Source organism: Canis lupus, chromosome 17 (assembly GCF_011100685.1).
Source record: "Canis lupus familiaris isolate Mischka breed German Shepherd chromosome 17, alternate assembly UU_Cfam_GSD_1.0, whole genome shotgun sequence".
NCBI lineage: Eukaryota > Metazoa > Chordata > Mammalia > Carnivora > Canidae > Canis > Canis lupus.
This window is the reverse complement of record NC_049238.1, coordinates 37,044,911-37,062,112: the sequence shown is the minus strand read 5'-3', so window position 1 is coordinate 37,062,112 and position 17,202 is coordinate 37,044,911. Positions and strand designations below refer to the sequence as shown.

Genomic DNA, 17,202 nt, shown 5'->3' with positions numbered 1-17,202 from the left:
CCCAAAGGCTACAACTGATGTCCATTCTCTGCTAACATGTAATACTAGGCAAGATAGAGCTCCCCAGGCCGGTTCTATCACCTGTAAAAGACCTACTCAAAGAGGTCCTGAGAGTTAAATGTAGATGAAAAGCTTAGCCCAGTGTCTGACCTTAAATGGTGAATACTGACTCAGCAAGTCTATGGCGTGTACCCAACCAGTGATCTAATCTCTCTCTCAGGCATTAAGTCAGGCAGGCATAGCTTTATGCAGTACAGTGTGGCTTCTCAAAAGCTCTTCTTAAAGCACAACTCTCAGGACAGGAACTTTCAACCTAGTTTGCAAAGCAAAGCATTTTTCATAAACTGTTCTGATAAAGGAATGAGACTCAAGAACCCGGGACACCTGGGTGGTTCAGTGGTTAAACGTCTGCCTTCAGCTCAGGGTCATGATTCCAAGGTCCTGGGACCGAATTCCACATTGGGCTCCTCGCAGGGAGCCTGCTTCTCCCTCTGCCTATGTTTCTGCCTCTCTCTCTGTCTCTCTCACGAATAAATAAATAAAATCTTAAAAAAAAAAGACTCAACCCAACACAGAATTTTTAAATAAGTTGAGCTCTATACACATACACACACCCCCATGTGTGTATCCTTCATAACATCCTTCATAACAGCAAAGCTAGGAACACTCTAAAGGATCTGGTAAAACAGACCATTCAAACAGGAAAACTTTGTGGCTATCAAACAATGAGTAGATTTATACATGCTAACATGAAAGTATCTAGACTGTGCTATTACAAGGAAAAATGCCAAAAGGCTACAACAGTCGAATATATATATATATATATATATATATATATATATATATATATATATGCTGTGATCACAAACTTAACAAGGAGGAGTGGGGGGAAACTTAAGTGGGTCGGTAGTTCCCATTTAAGATATTCACATTCTCCTAAAAATGGCCTAGGGCTAATTCATTTGGAGTCCAGATGCTTCAAATAAGAACAAAAACCATGAGGACAAAATTTTCTAGAAATTGTAGGCTTTTTTATTCAGTTAAGAGGTAGACAGATGAACATGGAAGGCTGTCCCATTTAACTTGTCCAAAGTTCATATTCCACTCCATTCATCCATCCCACACTGCCAGAACTCTTAAATAACCCAGACTGCCAGAAGGCTTTTTCTTCCTACTTCTTTTTAGCAATAATAGTCAATGAACTGCTTGCAAAGAAGTTACTACTAACTTAAATTTTCAGTGTCCAAAGAACCTCGTCCCTCTAAGAAGTTCCCACATATGCCAATGGAACCTGCCACTACCGACAGGAGGGCAGAGTACAAATGGCTCTATTTCTCTAAGAGACTACAAGGGAAGCTTCAGTTATGTTTCTGTTGTTAAGTCCCTGTGCATGTTAGGGCAGAAGCTGGTGAAACCACCAAAACAGAGCACATTGTCAAATGGCTCTGAATGGTTGTTTAAAAAAAAAAAAAAAAAAAAGTTTTCTTCAGAGACAACATTAAAACATAATGGAATTGAAGCCTGATACAAAAAGTAGAGAATTATGTACAGGAATTCACAGCCCAGAAGGAAAAGGGACCTCAATAGGAACCAGTGGAAACCTGGCTATTTTACATAGCTAAGTTTGAGACAAGTCATATTTAGCACAAAAGCAATTATAGCACAAGTAACACTTCCCTCCCACAGCTCCCAAACTTTAAAAAGACTCTTGTCGGTCTTCTGTAACACTGTGATCCTTCTTCAAAGGAGCAGGAATGTATAAGGTGGCCCCAAACATTGACATGAATTTTAATCTCAAATAGCTTTAGCTCTGAGGATGACATATTTGAAGAGTGCCATAATAGCAGCACTTATAATCCCAGAAATGGGGACCGTGACAAACCAAGCCATAAAAATGTTGCGGAAGAGTCGCCAGTCAACAGCCTTTTTGGATCGGAGCCAGCCAACGGATACAACAGATCCCACCTAGCAGAGAAAGGGGGATCAAGGAAACTGGTTAGTAAAGGCCAATGATATTTTGGTAACAGACATATGACCCTACATAGGTAAGGCGCCCCAGTCTGCTGGATGAGACAGATTCCATGAAAGATGGTCTGTAACAGGTTAAGAAACAGATTACTCATGGGAAGATGGAGGCAATATAAAAATCCAATCATTAAATCTGTGTTAATTGGGGTAAAATATGAAAACACTTCCTCTTTCCTGAGCTACTGGAATGTAATCAACTGCTTTAATAATGACTGTTTTTAATAAATTAATTTTCAAGTTTTCCAAACATCATTTTAGAGGGGGGCAGATATTAGACCTCATATAGCCAATCACCTGGAGATACCCTAGAAGAAAAAGGATGACTCACAGGCTCCATGAGACGAACCAACTTAAATTGCCTCAAGGAAGCCAGTTTCTTCCTTTTTCTACAGTTATTATATGGCCATCAAGCAACTTCAGAATTCAACAAGATTCTTAGTACTTCAGTTCTGAGAGGCTATGAATATATGCCTTCCATAAATCATGCTGCCCTTCGATAGCCCAGTAAGCCTTACAGATGGGCTAAACGGACTTTTGCCATCATTTGGGGATCACATACATTATTGGCTTAAATAAGAGTACTGACCCAAGGAATTGTAAATTATAAGCCTTTACGTTATTGTGGTCATTTGTCCTAAATTTGTAAACTCTTCAAAGACTTCAATTGCATAAAACTTTCTAAACCACAGTATCACGCTTAAAAACAAAAAACAAAAGTATTACTAGAACCATCCAATAGACACAGTACGTATACATTACACTTACTTTACAATGTGTTGTACTGATGGGAAGACCAATATTTGATGCAATTACCACAGTGAGAGCAGATGCCAATTCAATACTGAAGCCACTGAAGACATAAAAAGATTACTTGTCAAGAATGGAAGTTGTTTTTGTTTTATAAGCTAACCCTACCTCAAAGTTAACACAATCTTACTGTGCTCTACTCAGACAAAATCTTCACTAACATCTTTAATTTGCTATATAGCTCCTGAAATCTACTTTAAATCAGGCTCTCTTCCCTCTTCTTTAATGTTTTGAGGTTTTAAGTTTTACTGGAAGCCCATTATTAAAGTCTGCATGTTTATTATGAAGAATTTAATAAACAGTCTTAGCTCCTAAGACAAATAAATGACAAGTATACAGAGCTATTCACTACACACACACACACACACACACACACCCCCTTCTCAGAAAAGTTACATTTTTAAGAGACCACCAGAGATGAATATTTGACCAAAATCATGCATAAGGGCCAGACAATATATAAAAATCTAAAAAGTTCACAACAAGAGTAATTATCAGGAACCTACACAAGCTTGGATTACATTAGCTGAACAATTGTGTGTTAATACTACATAGTATTACACACCCTAAGAAAATGAGCATTAGCTTAAGATCTGCTTTACCAACTTACCTAGAAGGTGTGATTGGTGTCAGATCTTTCCCCATGGTCTGGATAACTCTCCTTCCCCAAACCCACAGACCAATACAAATACCAACTCCACCATAAAGCAGAAGCCATATTGGTGTTGCTACTTTTGAAGAAACATCTCCTGTGTCATAAACCAGATACAAAGCAACCAGAGGACCAATGGCATTGCTGAAAGAAGAAAGAGGACAAAGATGATTTTTCAGGCAGAACTAGAACTCGGCAAGGTCCAGTTTGCTAAATGATCTACTAGATTATTTAAAGCAAAGTGGTCAAGCTCATTTAGGAAATGGTCCTTTCAATAGAAATAAATGGAACCCTAACATGCATAGCAGAAGAAAATGAAAGCTGCTCGCAGAAAAAAATCCCATGCATTTGGTGGCCTATTTTCCAACAGGTAGCCTAGAACTCAGGTTCCAATGACCAATTTACAAACCACAGAACTGAGGCTAACAGCCTCCAACTTCATTACCTAGGTCAGTGATTTTTAAGTTTTTCATCTCAGTCCACAGAATTTACTATCACAGAACTGGATCCTATCTCAATAAACAAGAAGCTCTCTCCATGAAGAATATCCGTGTTTATCATCTACAGTAACATTCTTTGTAATCTCTAAAGGAAAAGAATTTTTTTTAAAGACTATTTTTAAGTAATCTCTACACTCAACATGGGACTCGAACTTACAACCCTGTGATCAAGAGTCACGTGTTCTACCAACTGTGCCAGTCACAATTGGTAAAAAAAAAAAAAAGAAATTTTACTGCATATTTTATTAAGTCAGTAACTGCTATTACCACATCCTCTTTAGACTATTTATGTTCCATGGGGTGGTCTGAGTACCAAAGCCACAGCATAGCCTTATAAAGGGGATAAGTGACATAAAAATAGAAAGTGTGATGCTGAGATTCCAAGTCAACTGACCTGACATCATTTCCACCATGGGCGAATGACCCAAAGCAAGCTGTAAGGATCTGCAAGAACTGGAAGAGGAGAGACACCTCTGGTTTATCCTGGTCATACCATTCTTCTAGAGAGCTGCTACTTCCTTTTCGGTCACCCAGACCCATGTCTGCCTTGACACTCATGTCCATCTCGGATGCCGAGTGAATATCAGACACAGCATTGCAGTAACTGGTGTAACTGTCCATTCGAATTCGCTTCTTGCTATCTGCGTTAGGCCATGTCAGCTTCTCCATTTCTTCCCCTTTCTGTTCACCTTCTTTGGCACGGAATGAATCCAGAGGCATGCCACAAATTGCCATGGTATAGGAAGTATAGCTATTGTTGCGCCTCAAGGGTTTGTCTCCAGAGTCTCCCATGCAGTCTCCCACCTTAGCAAGATGTAATTTATGAAGCAGCTCTTTGTATAAGCCAGAATCTTTATGCACGGTGTGATACTGATAGTGGCCACTGGAATTTATCTGGTTACTGACGGCTTGATTGAACTGAACAAGGTTCCCATTAGGCAACTGCACTGCCCCTGGCCAAGACCAAAACAGTAACACTAAATACAAAGAGCATCAGGTCCAAACAGTGAGCCTCCTCACCAGTACAAGTAACAAGTAAAATTCTATTTTCCCCACTGAAGAAACTCCACTCACCGTTCATGGCACTGTCTATGCTGGTTTCCTCTTTCAGATCCACGCTGGGAAGCCTCTCTCGCTCTGGAGCTTCCTCTAAGTCTCCAAGTTTGAACGAAACTGTTCTCTCCTCCACCACAGCCCGAAGGGGCACAGTGGCAGACCCTACCTCAGAAATGGGATTCCTGGTCTCAATATCACTGAGAGACAACTTTGTTTCTTCATGGTCTTCTTTCAAGCTATTCTTTTTTTCCATTAAGGGGCTTTCAGAAGGACTAGACTTTATTTCTCCTAGAAAAAAAGGGGTTTTTGATTTGGTTTTGACCAAACTCACTTGTTTCATATCTCACTTCTCCCCCCAAAAAATCCATCTCAAAATAATATATTTCAGTGAAAATTCAGGATAATTTTCCCTATCTACTTCAGTTGCCGTATCATGTATCTCTCCTTTGGGAAGAAATCAGCAATGCTTCAGAAATCAGAAACTTCTTCAGTAAAGAGCCAGACAGTAAAATATTTTAGGCTTTATGGGCTTTGCTGTGTATTCTCCTTTACGAAACAAAGGTTTTGGTATTACAAGGGTAAAAACCATTCCTAGGTTCCCTGCTGACCCATTCTGAGGTGAAAGGTACCTCAAAAGCATGACGCTGAGAGATTGAAAATTTACACTGCGTCCAATTCATGTTCTTTTTAAAAGAGGAATGACCTCAAACACAGCTCAATGCCAGTAAAGATTGCCACCTTGAATTTCCAGCTCTGTAAAACACAGGTATGCCTTAAGGTTCTGCCTTACGGTTCTAAATGCCCTGATTACATGTTCATTCAGGCATCACAACCAAGCTACAGACCAGGACATAAAACATTAGCATGATTTGTCTCATCTTCTCCCAAACCAGGGGAAAAATGAGGTCAGGAAGTCATGTAAGCCTCACTCCCACCATGCGCTCGGCCCAAGCAGGCTAGCACAGACTAGAGCCTCTCTGAGCCACCTCAGTGCAGCTGCGTGACGCAGCACTCTTCCTAGTGCCCCTGCAGTCCATGCATCCCTCCACTTCCCGAAGAGGAACCTGAAATCACTAACCAAGCATTTGCAAATGAAAAGGGCAGAAAAAGATTATTCTAACAGATCTTAGCCAATAAGGAAATAAATACAAGATATAAAGAAGACAGACACTGACAAAATTTATTCCATTTAATTACACTCTACTACCACACACAGTAATGGTCTAATGATTCCCTCACATTAACACAGAAAATGTCTGCCTCTACAATCTCTGCTACAATTTTGAGAATTAGCCAAATCTAAAGTCAGATATTAATATGTGACTCAGCTTTGCATGTCTAAATCTGAAGTTACACACGGAAGAGGTTAGGACAAAGTTTCCTCCTTGACAATATTTCGTACCTACACCCCTATTAACACATTAAAATATCTTCACACTTCCCAATTAATGTTAAGCTACATCTCTGTTTGCTACCAGCAACTGATGTCAAGGTACACTAAAAAGTAGGTTAAATAAACAGTTTGTCCCCAGCACTGTCAAATATTTCTTTATGACTAGATCTCAGGTCATTACAAGTCAACAAAAATAGTTTGGACAATAAGCCATATCCTGAAATCTCATTTAAAATTTTGACTTTGCCAATCTATCCAAATAGTGGATTTTTATTAAGTGATCACACAAGAAGAAACAAGCACATTGCTAGTTAAAATGATCTGTCACAATTTGGTACTTACGTTCAATTTTTCTCTTCATCCTGGGACATACAAAGAACCAGACGATAAGGGCACAGAAAACTGCACAACCCACCGAGATGAGGATGGTGCCCCACAGAGGAAGTTTGTCAAAGCCCAGCACTAGGAGATAAAATGGTGCATCTTGAAAACCCCAGGGCAACAGCCCCCTGCAACAATGTGTAAACCCTCCTCTGGGGACTCTGGGGTTCCCCAAGCCAGCCCATCACCCTTTTCTAACTGCTACCAGCCTTAGGTCCACAGGGTTTATAGTGCTAATGACTACACAAATTCAGGAGGGGAGAAAAATCCCATGGTCATCTGAAACCCACACCTCCACCTCTGGCCCACTCTCCACACCTGTTAGATTCAAGTATCCCAACCTCCTTCGAAAACTAGCTCTTTTCCTTTCTTTGCTTAGTAGAGAATAAGGATCACTATACTGAGGATCTGCAACTAGCTATGGAAAAAAAAAATGGAAGTGTTCCACTCCCTAAACTCCAGATGGTAGCTGCCACACATTATGTTTGCACATACAGATTTTGATGTTAAAAAAGAAAGGGTCCCCAAGAGTCAAATTTGTCATACTGACAGAATTCTCTGTGGAAGTTATCACATCCATTGTATTACCCTCCAGTAAAATCCTTTAACGAGATTATCTCTTAGGAGACATTATCAAACTAAGATACAGAAAACCAGAATATTATCTATCAAAAGATAAGAATAGTTCAAAGGGCTATCTTTCACAAAAAGAAAATAGTTTAGTGGTAATTTCATTAACAAGCCCTATCTTAGAGACTTGCCTACTTTTCACCTGACTTTGGGATCATTAGTATCATTCCTCACCTGCTTATGACTCAAATGCCAACAGACTCCAAGCTACTAGCCTAGACTAATGACAGAAGCAACGCACTATAGAATTCTATTAAGCCTAAAAGATGTTATAATAATCTATAGTTCATCCAAGAATAGCTTGGCTACCTGCAGTTCTTTTGCTTTTTATTCTGATTAGGAATTAAATTACTTATAAAATGGAAAATCTATTGTCCCAATGATTGATATTTAAAAATCAGATATAAATTATAGTCTCTTCAAAACTAAAGGTTCTATAGTGACTATAAATCTTTCCATTTTAATTCCTATCAATTCTAACCATGTGATTAGTCACACAAACTAAAATATACATGAAATTTAATAAATCTCTATCACAATTTAAATTTGCCTATATTCAAAGTCCAAAAGGGTTTCAAAATAAGAGGGGAAATTTTTCTTGTAAATGATCCACAAAGAACAGAAAATGTTCCAAGTTCCTTCTTCAAAAACAATTGAAAGTTTACGTTTCTGATTTCACTGAACTATGAGCTTTGCTTTACCAGTTAAAACATCAGTGCTCAGAGCCTCACAAGACTTTTTTAGTTTAGCACGAAGCAGTCAATTTAAAACAAAAGAAATGTAGCATCCAAGTTTTTCTTTGCCTGTACCATTTGGTTAAGGAATCTTTATCTCCTAAGTAGGATCAATATTCTCATAAAGTTGTCCATTTTCTTTCCTAATTATTCTAAAATTAAAGACAAGGTTAAAAATACTTAGCTAATTCCATTTTTGGTGACTTATTACTTCAGTGAAGTTTAAGAAGCAAGTTATAATCTATTAGAAAAGTGATCAATTTAGTGGGCCCCAATGAGCATTAAAAAAAGCTAGAGAACTGTCTGAAAATAGGAGTATACAGCATATCGTGAGGGTAAGTAGCTTCAAAATACTATTCTGTTGGGATGCCTGGGTGGCTGAGCAGTTGAGCATCTGCCTTCAGCCCAGGATGTGATCCTGGAATCTCAGGATCGAGTCCCACATCGGGCTTCCTGCATGGAGCCTGCTTCTTCCTCTGCCTAGGTCTCTGCCTCTCTCCTGTGTCTCTCATGAATAAATAAATAAATCCTTAAAAAAAAATACTATTTTGTTTTTCCCTCCTCTCTGTCTCTACACGTGTGTCTTGGGTAGCAATGTACAATGTATTTTTTCCAGTGGGTCACAATCAAAAGATCTAAAGTCACTGACTTGACCATCAAGTCAAATGACCCTAGGGAGCAAAACTGAACTGATCAAAGCATGTACTGTCCTGATCTGTTACAAGTGATTGATCTTTTTCAGTTGCTAAATTAAACATGTATAATTTAATCCATACTTTGCCTTAGTCCCAAAATAAAAGTAATCATTTCAATCTTTATATCCTCACAAATTATTTCCTCATAGCTGCAAAAATTCTTCTTCCAAGTGTACTTAGACCAGTTGTTAAACATCCCAACTCTTCTTATTCAAGCAGATTCAGGAAGTAAATTTAGTGCTTAGAAACCAAAGTAGCTCCATTTGGGAGAGAAAAATGAGAATATCCAGCAAACCAGTCCTAAATGACCGATTATTGAAGACCAAATATAACTAATGACTCTTCAGTAGTCAGTAGTCGAGGTCAGTATAATTCCAGTATTTTTTAGCATAATAGATAGGAAAAAGGGAGGGAGAAGATCATATTATCGGTGGATCCTGTGAAGACTAAAGAGTAAAGGTCTGTAGTGATTTAGAATCTGAGCAGGTCTCTTTGGTTGAAAAACTATCTAGGTTAACTCAGCATACACTAGCCTGCAGCCTTCTGAAATGGGCGCAGGCCAGCCACCTTCTAGGAGATTTCAGCCCTGTAAAGCAAAAAGGGGTAAATTGGGCATTTAATGCAAGTTTTATAAACAACTTTAAATTCACATTTAAATATTTTGATATGTACTTACAAGGTGCTCCAGTATACATGATGGAAAAAAGGTTTATTCCAACTGTGCAAGCATAGAAAACTGGCAAAGCTCGCAAACCATTAGGAACTGGATCTGCCTGTAAAAAATCATGAAGATCAATACCTTAAAAGGTGTTAGTTATTTCCACAGAACCTTGTAAAAGGGTAGATTCAAGAATTATAGTGCCAGTTAATGGCCTCCATAATAGTAGGAAAAACCCAATTGGCCTTGTTCCTGGAAGTCTCCCTACCAAGGCTGATCTCATCTTTTACATCTACCTAAATTTAAGTTTCTACTTGTTTTTCTTTTTAATTATTGGGGGGAGGGGGTGCTATTTCTAACAAGGCTACCTATACCAATGACTGGGAATATCTCAATCAGTTTCATGACCCACTGTTTTTGTTTTTTTGTTTTTTAAAGATTTTATTTATTTATTCATGAGAGACACAGAGGGAGAGAGGCAGAGACACAGGCAGAGGGAGAAGCAGGCTCCATGCAGGGAGCCCAACATAGGACTTGATCCCGGGACTCCAGGATCACGCCCTGGGCCAAAGGCAGGCGCTAAACTGCTAAGCCACCCAGGGATTCCCATGACCCACTGTTCTAAGGTACCTGATATCCAGATGTAAATCTGAACATCCATCTGAGAAGTACTATACGTTTGTAAAAGATGTCAAGAAATAGACTATGAGGGGAGGTGGGTGGGGGGAATCAGAAACGATGACAGGCACTGTGGAGGGCACATGATTAGATGAGCACTGAATGTCATACTATATGGTGGCAAAATTGAATTTAAATAAAATTTTTAAAAAGAAAGAAATAGACTGAGATGTTAGGACATTTCTCACCATGTCTGCAAAGATTTCTTAAAACCAAAACATGCAGAATTTACCTGCAACCATCTTTTCTAGACATCAATAAACATGCCATTATTAATGTTTATCAAAGTGCAAAGATAAAAATCAACTGTACAGGGATCCCTGGGTGGCGCAGTGGTTTGGCGCCTGCCTTTGGCCCAGGGCGCGATCCTGGAGATCCGGGATCGAATCCCACATCAGGCTCCCGGTGCATGGAGCCTGCTTCTCCCTCTGCCTGTGTCTCTGCCTCTCTCTCTCTCTCTCTCTCTATCAAAATAAATAAATTAAAAAAAAAAAAATCAACTGTACACTAAGTCTCCTCTTCATTAAACAGACTGTTGAAAAAAAAAAAAACAGACTGTTGTAGAACACTATCCTGGGCACTAAAATATGGGAATAAATGAGACAAAATTCCTGCCCTCAGAGAACTTACATTTACATTCCAGTACAGAATAAAGTAGCAATAAATATTATGAAGAAAATAAAGGATAAGGGGAAGTGATGGAAGGAGACGCACACTAGGACTATGAGGGGTACAAAGACATAGGTGGTTAAGTCAACAAACTCTGTACATACCTAAGGGTGGAAAAAAAAAAAAAAAAGCAAGCCACTTTGGGGGGGAGGGAGAGAATGTTCCAGACAGAGATATCAGCAAGTACAAAAGCCCTGAGGCAAAAACTCAAAATGTTTAAGGAATTGCAAGGCCAGTGTGACTAGAAGTAAGAAGAGTTCCACTTACAACAAATGTGTAATAATTCTACAGGAAAACACACTAAAATCAATCACTTCAAGAGAACACAGATTTGAATATACAGAAAGACTAAACTTTGAAGATGTTATCCAAAGGTTTAATGTTGTCTTGATCACAATCCAAAAGAAAATCTTGAGAAAAAGACCCAAAGTGATTCTAAATCTTCTGACTAGGGACGGATGGCTGGCTCAGTCGGTGGAGCATGTGACTCTTGATCTCAGAGTTGTGAATTCAAGCCCCACAATGGGCACAGAGAGTATTTAAAAATAAAATCTTTTGGGCAGCCCTGGTGGCTCAGCAGTTTAGTACTGCCTTCGGCCCAGGGCGGAATCCTGGAGACGGGGGATCAAGTCCCATGTCAGGATCAAGTCCCATGTCAGGATCAAGTCCCATGTCAGGCTCCCTGCATGAAGCCTGCTTCTCCCTCTGCCTGTGTCTCTGCCTCTCTCTCTCTCTCTCTGTCTCTCTCAGGAGTAAATAAGTAAAACCTTTAAAAAAAAAAAAAATCTTGGGACACCTGGGTGGCTCAGCGGTTGAGCCTCTTCCTTCGGCTCAGGGCGTGATGCTGGAGACCCGGGATCGAGTCCCACATCGGGCTCCTTGCATAGAGCCTGATTCTCCCTGTCTGTGTCTCGGTCTCTGTGTCTTTCATGGATAAATAAAATCTTTAAAAAAAAAATATTTAAAAAATAAATAAATAAAGCTTCTGATTAGGGTAATCGGACATTAGGACGAGGGAGGTAGAGGCCAGAGATGCACTCAACAGAAGATGCTGTTCCAAATCAGTAGAAATGAGCCCTCACAGAAAACCACTTTGAATTTTAGCTTCCATACTTTAGCAATGAAAACCAGAAAACCACTTTGAATTTTAGGTAGCCATACTTTAAATATACATATATAATATATAAATAAATATACAAACAAATAAATGCTACAAATAGGAAAGTAAAATAAAAATAGCTTATGCCCAATAACTATTCTATACCTAGAAACTGTTAAGAATCCTGGAATAACTCAACAGGGTGGATCACACTCCAAGGACAGTCAATAAAGTTATAAATTTGATGCGTACATGCATTTTTCTTCTAAGAACTATCCATGGTTTTAAAAGCCCCCCAAAGCCAAAACCTGTTAGGGTTCTATAAACATTATATAGGGACCTCTCAACTGATTTTTTTTTTAAGATTTATTTATTCATGAGACACACACAGAGAGAGGAAGAAACATAGGCAGAGGGAGAAGCAGGCTCCTTGCAGGGAGCTTGATGTAGGACTTGATGCCCAGACTCCAGGATCACCGGAGCCGAAGGCAGATACTCAACCACTGAGCCACCCAGGCATCCCTTAACAGATTTTCAAATACTTTTAGGTAATATGGTACTGAATCAAATTAATAAGAGTCGGCAGTAGCTTATGTTTTGTTTTTCTATATAGCCCAATTATATATTCCCTGAAGGTAGCCAATAATTAATTAGTTGGGGGGAAGGTAGGGAATGAATGATACTACTGTGGTTTATTATGAAACACAGGCTCATAATTTTAAAAAAGGCTAAGTTCAGTGACGCCTGGGTGGCTCAGCGATGGTTGAGCATCTGCGTTGGGCTCAGGGCGTGATCCCGGGATCCCTGATTGAGTCCCACACTGATCTCCCCACAGGGAGCCTGCTTCTCCCTCCTATGTCTTTGCCTCTATGTGTCTGTCGCTCATGAATAAATAAATAAAATCTTAAAAAAAAAAACAAAAAAAGGCTAAGATAATAAATTGGCTGGGAGGGGAGGGGATAAAACAAACTGTGTCCTCCCTTTTGCTTCCTCCCGACTCGTCTCTGTCCCACACAAGAGATAACCACAGCTAACAACTTTAGAGTATTTTTTATTACTGTATGACCCATCTGACATGCACCTGAAACTTTACCTGGAAATAATGTAAATATCTCATCATCCAGTTATGTGCGATGTGAAAAGAAGATCTTCATAACTCCCTGTCTTCAACCAGACTAGCCCATTGTTTACATACTGGATGTTTCCACAAGCCTTTGTCTAAAGAAAAAGGCTCCTCTGAGTTTGAAAAGATGTCCTAGATTTAATGGGATTCTTAACAAAAGGGAGAATGCTGAAGAACCCAGTTTTCTCTGACTAGCATTTAAATACTCCACAGGAAAACTTTCCCTTTTCCCCTATTTCTTGTTTACTGCCCCCCAGTCCTTAAGGAGAAGTACCTCACCTCCTTTCTGGTTTTTCCTACTACTAGACTACCCAATACCCTTGAACAGACATTCAAAAAACAGAAAATTTTGAAAAATCAATTTTAATATTAATTCCCCAAATAAAATCTTAAGTTGGAAAGCATCTAAATGGTCAAATATTCAGACTTTAGCTTACTAGCATAAAGTTGGTTTTTTCTTGGGATTTATAATCTAACAGTAATCAGAACTATTCACATTCATCACCTAAAAACTCACTGATAGATTGGGCCATGACAAGGAAAGGGGGGTTTGGAGATAAAGAAGTTCCTCAAAATCAATATCGTTTTAAACACTATTCCAATCATTCTTGATCATGTCCATTCTCATTCCCACATGAATAATACATAGTTAAGAAGTTAACATATTTAACTTAAGCTCTCAATTGTGGGTAAAAAAATACCTGCCATGCATTTCTCAAATGAGAAATCCTGGGCACTAAAAATCCCTCTTCACATCTCTGAGCACCATCATTATCCCTCCAAAAAAGAAGACAAGTTTGTTTTGTCTTGTAATACACAAAGCCTCCCCAGAATCAGAACAATCTGCTTCCCAATAATCAACAAAGACGCAGTGTAAAACTTTTATAAAGCAGGAATCCCTAACAGGGGATCCTATTAATTCTCCTGGTTCTCTAGTATGGAGCAGGCTATATGGCTACAATAAGAACATTGAAAAATCTGACCTATGACTACTGGTAAGCCTCAAATCTAAGAATCATGTTATATGGTACGGCAGTTGTGGGGATTGAGAGGGTAGGTGCTCATCACACTTGTTTCCGAAGTAGAACAATACCAAACTTCTAATCCATTAGTAGTAACAATGAACTATTTACTCTCGAATTACAACCAACTACACGTTTCAAATTTTCCAAGTATTCAACTGCTATACTCTGCCAGACTCAGGCCATAGGAAGAGTGATTCATGAATCAACTTATCAGTCATTATTTCTAGAGGTACAAACCCTTCCCTACAGCAGCTTACAACTAGTCCAAACAAGTGGGTCTGAATATATTCTTACCCCTTGGGATTAAGCTACCTATCTCCCTTCACTCAGATTTCTACAGTTTAGGAGCATTTTTAAGAACTTACAATGGACCGTTAAGAGCTATTCACCTCAGAAAAAGGACAACTTTGTTTCCTGAGAAAAATGCATTTATTCTTATTCAGTAAGTAACTCAGTCCAGCAACAACATCCCTTGTTGTCTACATTTTGGAGCCAGCATCAGACTTCTTGATAAAAGAAATGCTATTGGGTCACTCAAAAGGGATTTTCAAATGGGGCAGGAAATTAAATGACTATCTGGAATTTTTTTTTTTTTTTGCCAAGAAAAACAAAACAAACCAAAAACTACCTTTACTGGCTCTTTTTACCTAGTCTAAGAAATTACTCAAGTCACTGTGAGAGACTGAGTCCCCACCTAGAAACTTATAAACTGGTTAGGATAATCAAAACTAACTACCTGGAGACCCAAACTACTCAATTTAACTATTAGCTTAAAAAAAAAAAAAAAAAAAAAAAGCCACAAGAGACATTGTGACTCATTGAACCTCAAGCTTATAAGTCAAACTGGATTGTATATGATGGTTTAGGTAAAGCAATCATCTGCAAACACCTGTACAAAGCCACCCTGAATAAATTTCCTTATTTTTTCATTCCCAGCTTCTCCTATTACTTGGCACACCAGAGTACTCATTCAATTTTCCGTTCCTGAATGCATTCTTGATTATTGAAAACTTGTTTCTTTGAGAGAACTCAGCAACATATAAGACATATACCGAACATAAATTTTTTAATTTTCCAAACCCATACCAATCATATCTGCAAGAATGCCAGCAGTCTGAATCCCATCAAAGGTCATAAAAGAGGTGAAAGATTACCTTACGGAGGATGAATGCACGAACAAGGAAGAATAAAATTCCAGACATAATACCAGAAAGCAGTGGAGAGATGAACCAAGACATCACTGGAACAGAACACATTTAACAAAAAAAAAAAAAGTCAACTAATGAAAATCAGAAACCAAAAGAAAAAACCCACTTTAAATTTTAATATTGTATCTTCAAAACTTCCTATCCCTCCATTTTACACCATATATTTGACATAATGCCATGGTAGCACAGAACAAGAATAAAAATTTTAAAACCCTCCAATAAAAAATACAATTTAAAAACCATTTAGAATTAAACATACCAATTTTTATCAGTTCAGACCACTTGACACCCTCCTGCCCTTTTGCCACAAGAGAGAAACCAATGGTTGCACCAACAATACAATGGGTTCCAGAAATGGGAAGCTTCAAAAACGAAGCCACTAGTTGCCACACAGCAGAACCTGAAACACAGGCAAGTCTCATTAAATGACAAAATTCCTAGGACTGCAGTACGTTCTGAAGAAAAAAAAATCTGAAAAGGAGAGCCCAGAAATGGAACTACCTACCCATTTGCTCACCCACCCCTAAGGGGCAATACATAAAAAGAACTTACCAAACATCGCACTGACGGAGCCGGCCATCAACAGCTGTTGGGTCGAGTTGTACATCTCCACGTCGATCAAGCCCTTCCTGATGGTTTCGCTCACTTTGGCCCCCAGTAGGGCGGAGCCCACGGTTTCAAAGATACTAGCTAGGATGCAGGCTTGCTTGAGGGTCACTACACCTGAGCCCACAGCTGTACCAAACGAATTTGCTACATCATTGGCTCCCACGGAGAATGCCAAGACAAATGCAATAATGAAGCCCAGGAATCAGCATCCATAGGTAGTCCACCTTCAGTGGACCAGAAGCAGCAGTAGCAGCAATAGTACTGGTAATCAGCGTTGCCACGGTAGATGCCATTCTCTAGACTAGTGGTTTGTTTTCTTTTTTTGTTTTTTTTTTGTTTTTTGTTTTTTAATTATAAGAGAATTACTGAGCGGCTTTCGAGATGTGTAAACAGAATATGAGGTATCAAAAATGCTATAATAAATAATATATATTATATAAAATTAAATACTGTAAACTACGGCACAGAAACCGAGCTGGGGAGTTACTGCTATACGCTGCGTATGGGCATCTGTTGTCTGGGGTTTCTTTGGCTCTGGAGGGCTAAAAGCGAGGAGAATTCCATGGCGGAGAAGAGAAAGGACGCAAGTTCATCCTGGGGGGAGGGGGGAGAAAATAACAATAGCAGCGCGCCCTTGGGGGACCGGAGTGGCGCCCCGCGCTGGCCCACGCGGCTGGGGGGGGGGGGGGGCGCCGGGGGAGACCTTGTCCTCCGCCCGCAGCCCCCCGGCCCCGACCCGAGCAGGGCGCGCCAGGCGGCGGGCACGTGGCGCCGGGGACCTCCTCGGCCGGCGCGCGCCCAGCCCGCCGCCCAGCCCGCCCGCGCGCGCCCTTCCCACGAAAACCGGAAAAAGGCCGTTCCCGCGCGCGCCGCCCGGGGACCGCCAAAAAGGCCCGCGGGCGGGCGGGCGGGCGGGCCGGCGGGGTGGGGGAGGGAGGAGGGCAGAAACGAAGCGAGGATCCGGCCGCGTCCCGCGCCACGGCGCTGGCGCCCGGCCCCACAGCGAGAAGAAAGCCTTTCCAAGGTGGCGCCACCACTCACCAGAGGAAACGGAGGGCCGAGCGGGAGACGACGGGAGCAGGTAGCGGCGGGGGGCTGGAGCCACGGACGCACGCACCTGTGAGCGACGAGGCGACGGCCCGGGCGGAGGCTCCGAGGACGGTCCGGCGGGGCTTGGCGACCCACCCGGGAAGCACCCGCGGGCGCCTCAGCGGCCGAGAAGGAGCAGCACGCAGCGCGCGCCGGCAGCCATCACTC

General features: G+C 40.5%; 1 protein-coding gene across 1 annotated transcript; it reads right to left on the bottom strand.

Moving 5' to 3' along the window:
- Positions 1-1,009: 1,009 nt before the first annotated feature.
- On the bottom strand, positions 1,010-17,202 carry SLC20A1 (solute carrier family 20 member 1). The gene is given in 12 exon segments (XM_038561480.1): positions 1,010-1,965; positions 2,794-2,878; positions 3,446-3,631; positions 4,382-4,940; positions 5,062-5,331; positions 6,779-6,898; positions 9,553-9,649; positions 15,283-15,368; positions 15,596-15,736; positions 15,889-16,144; positions 16,146-16,539; positions 16,987-17,202. Coding segments are annotated over 11 exon segments (2,064 nt in total). The 5' UTR covers positions 16,239-16,539; positions 16,987-17,202; the 3' UTR covers positions 1,010-1,794.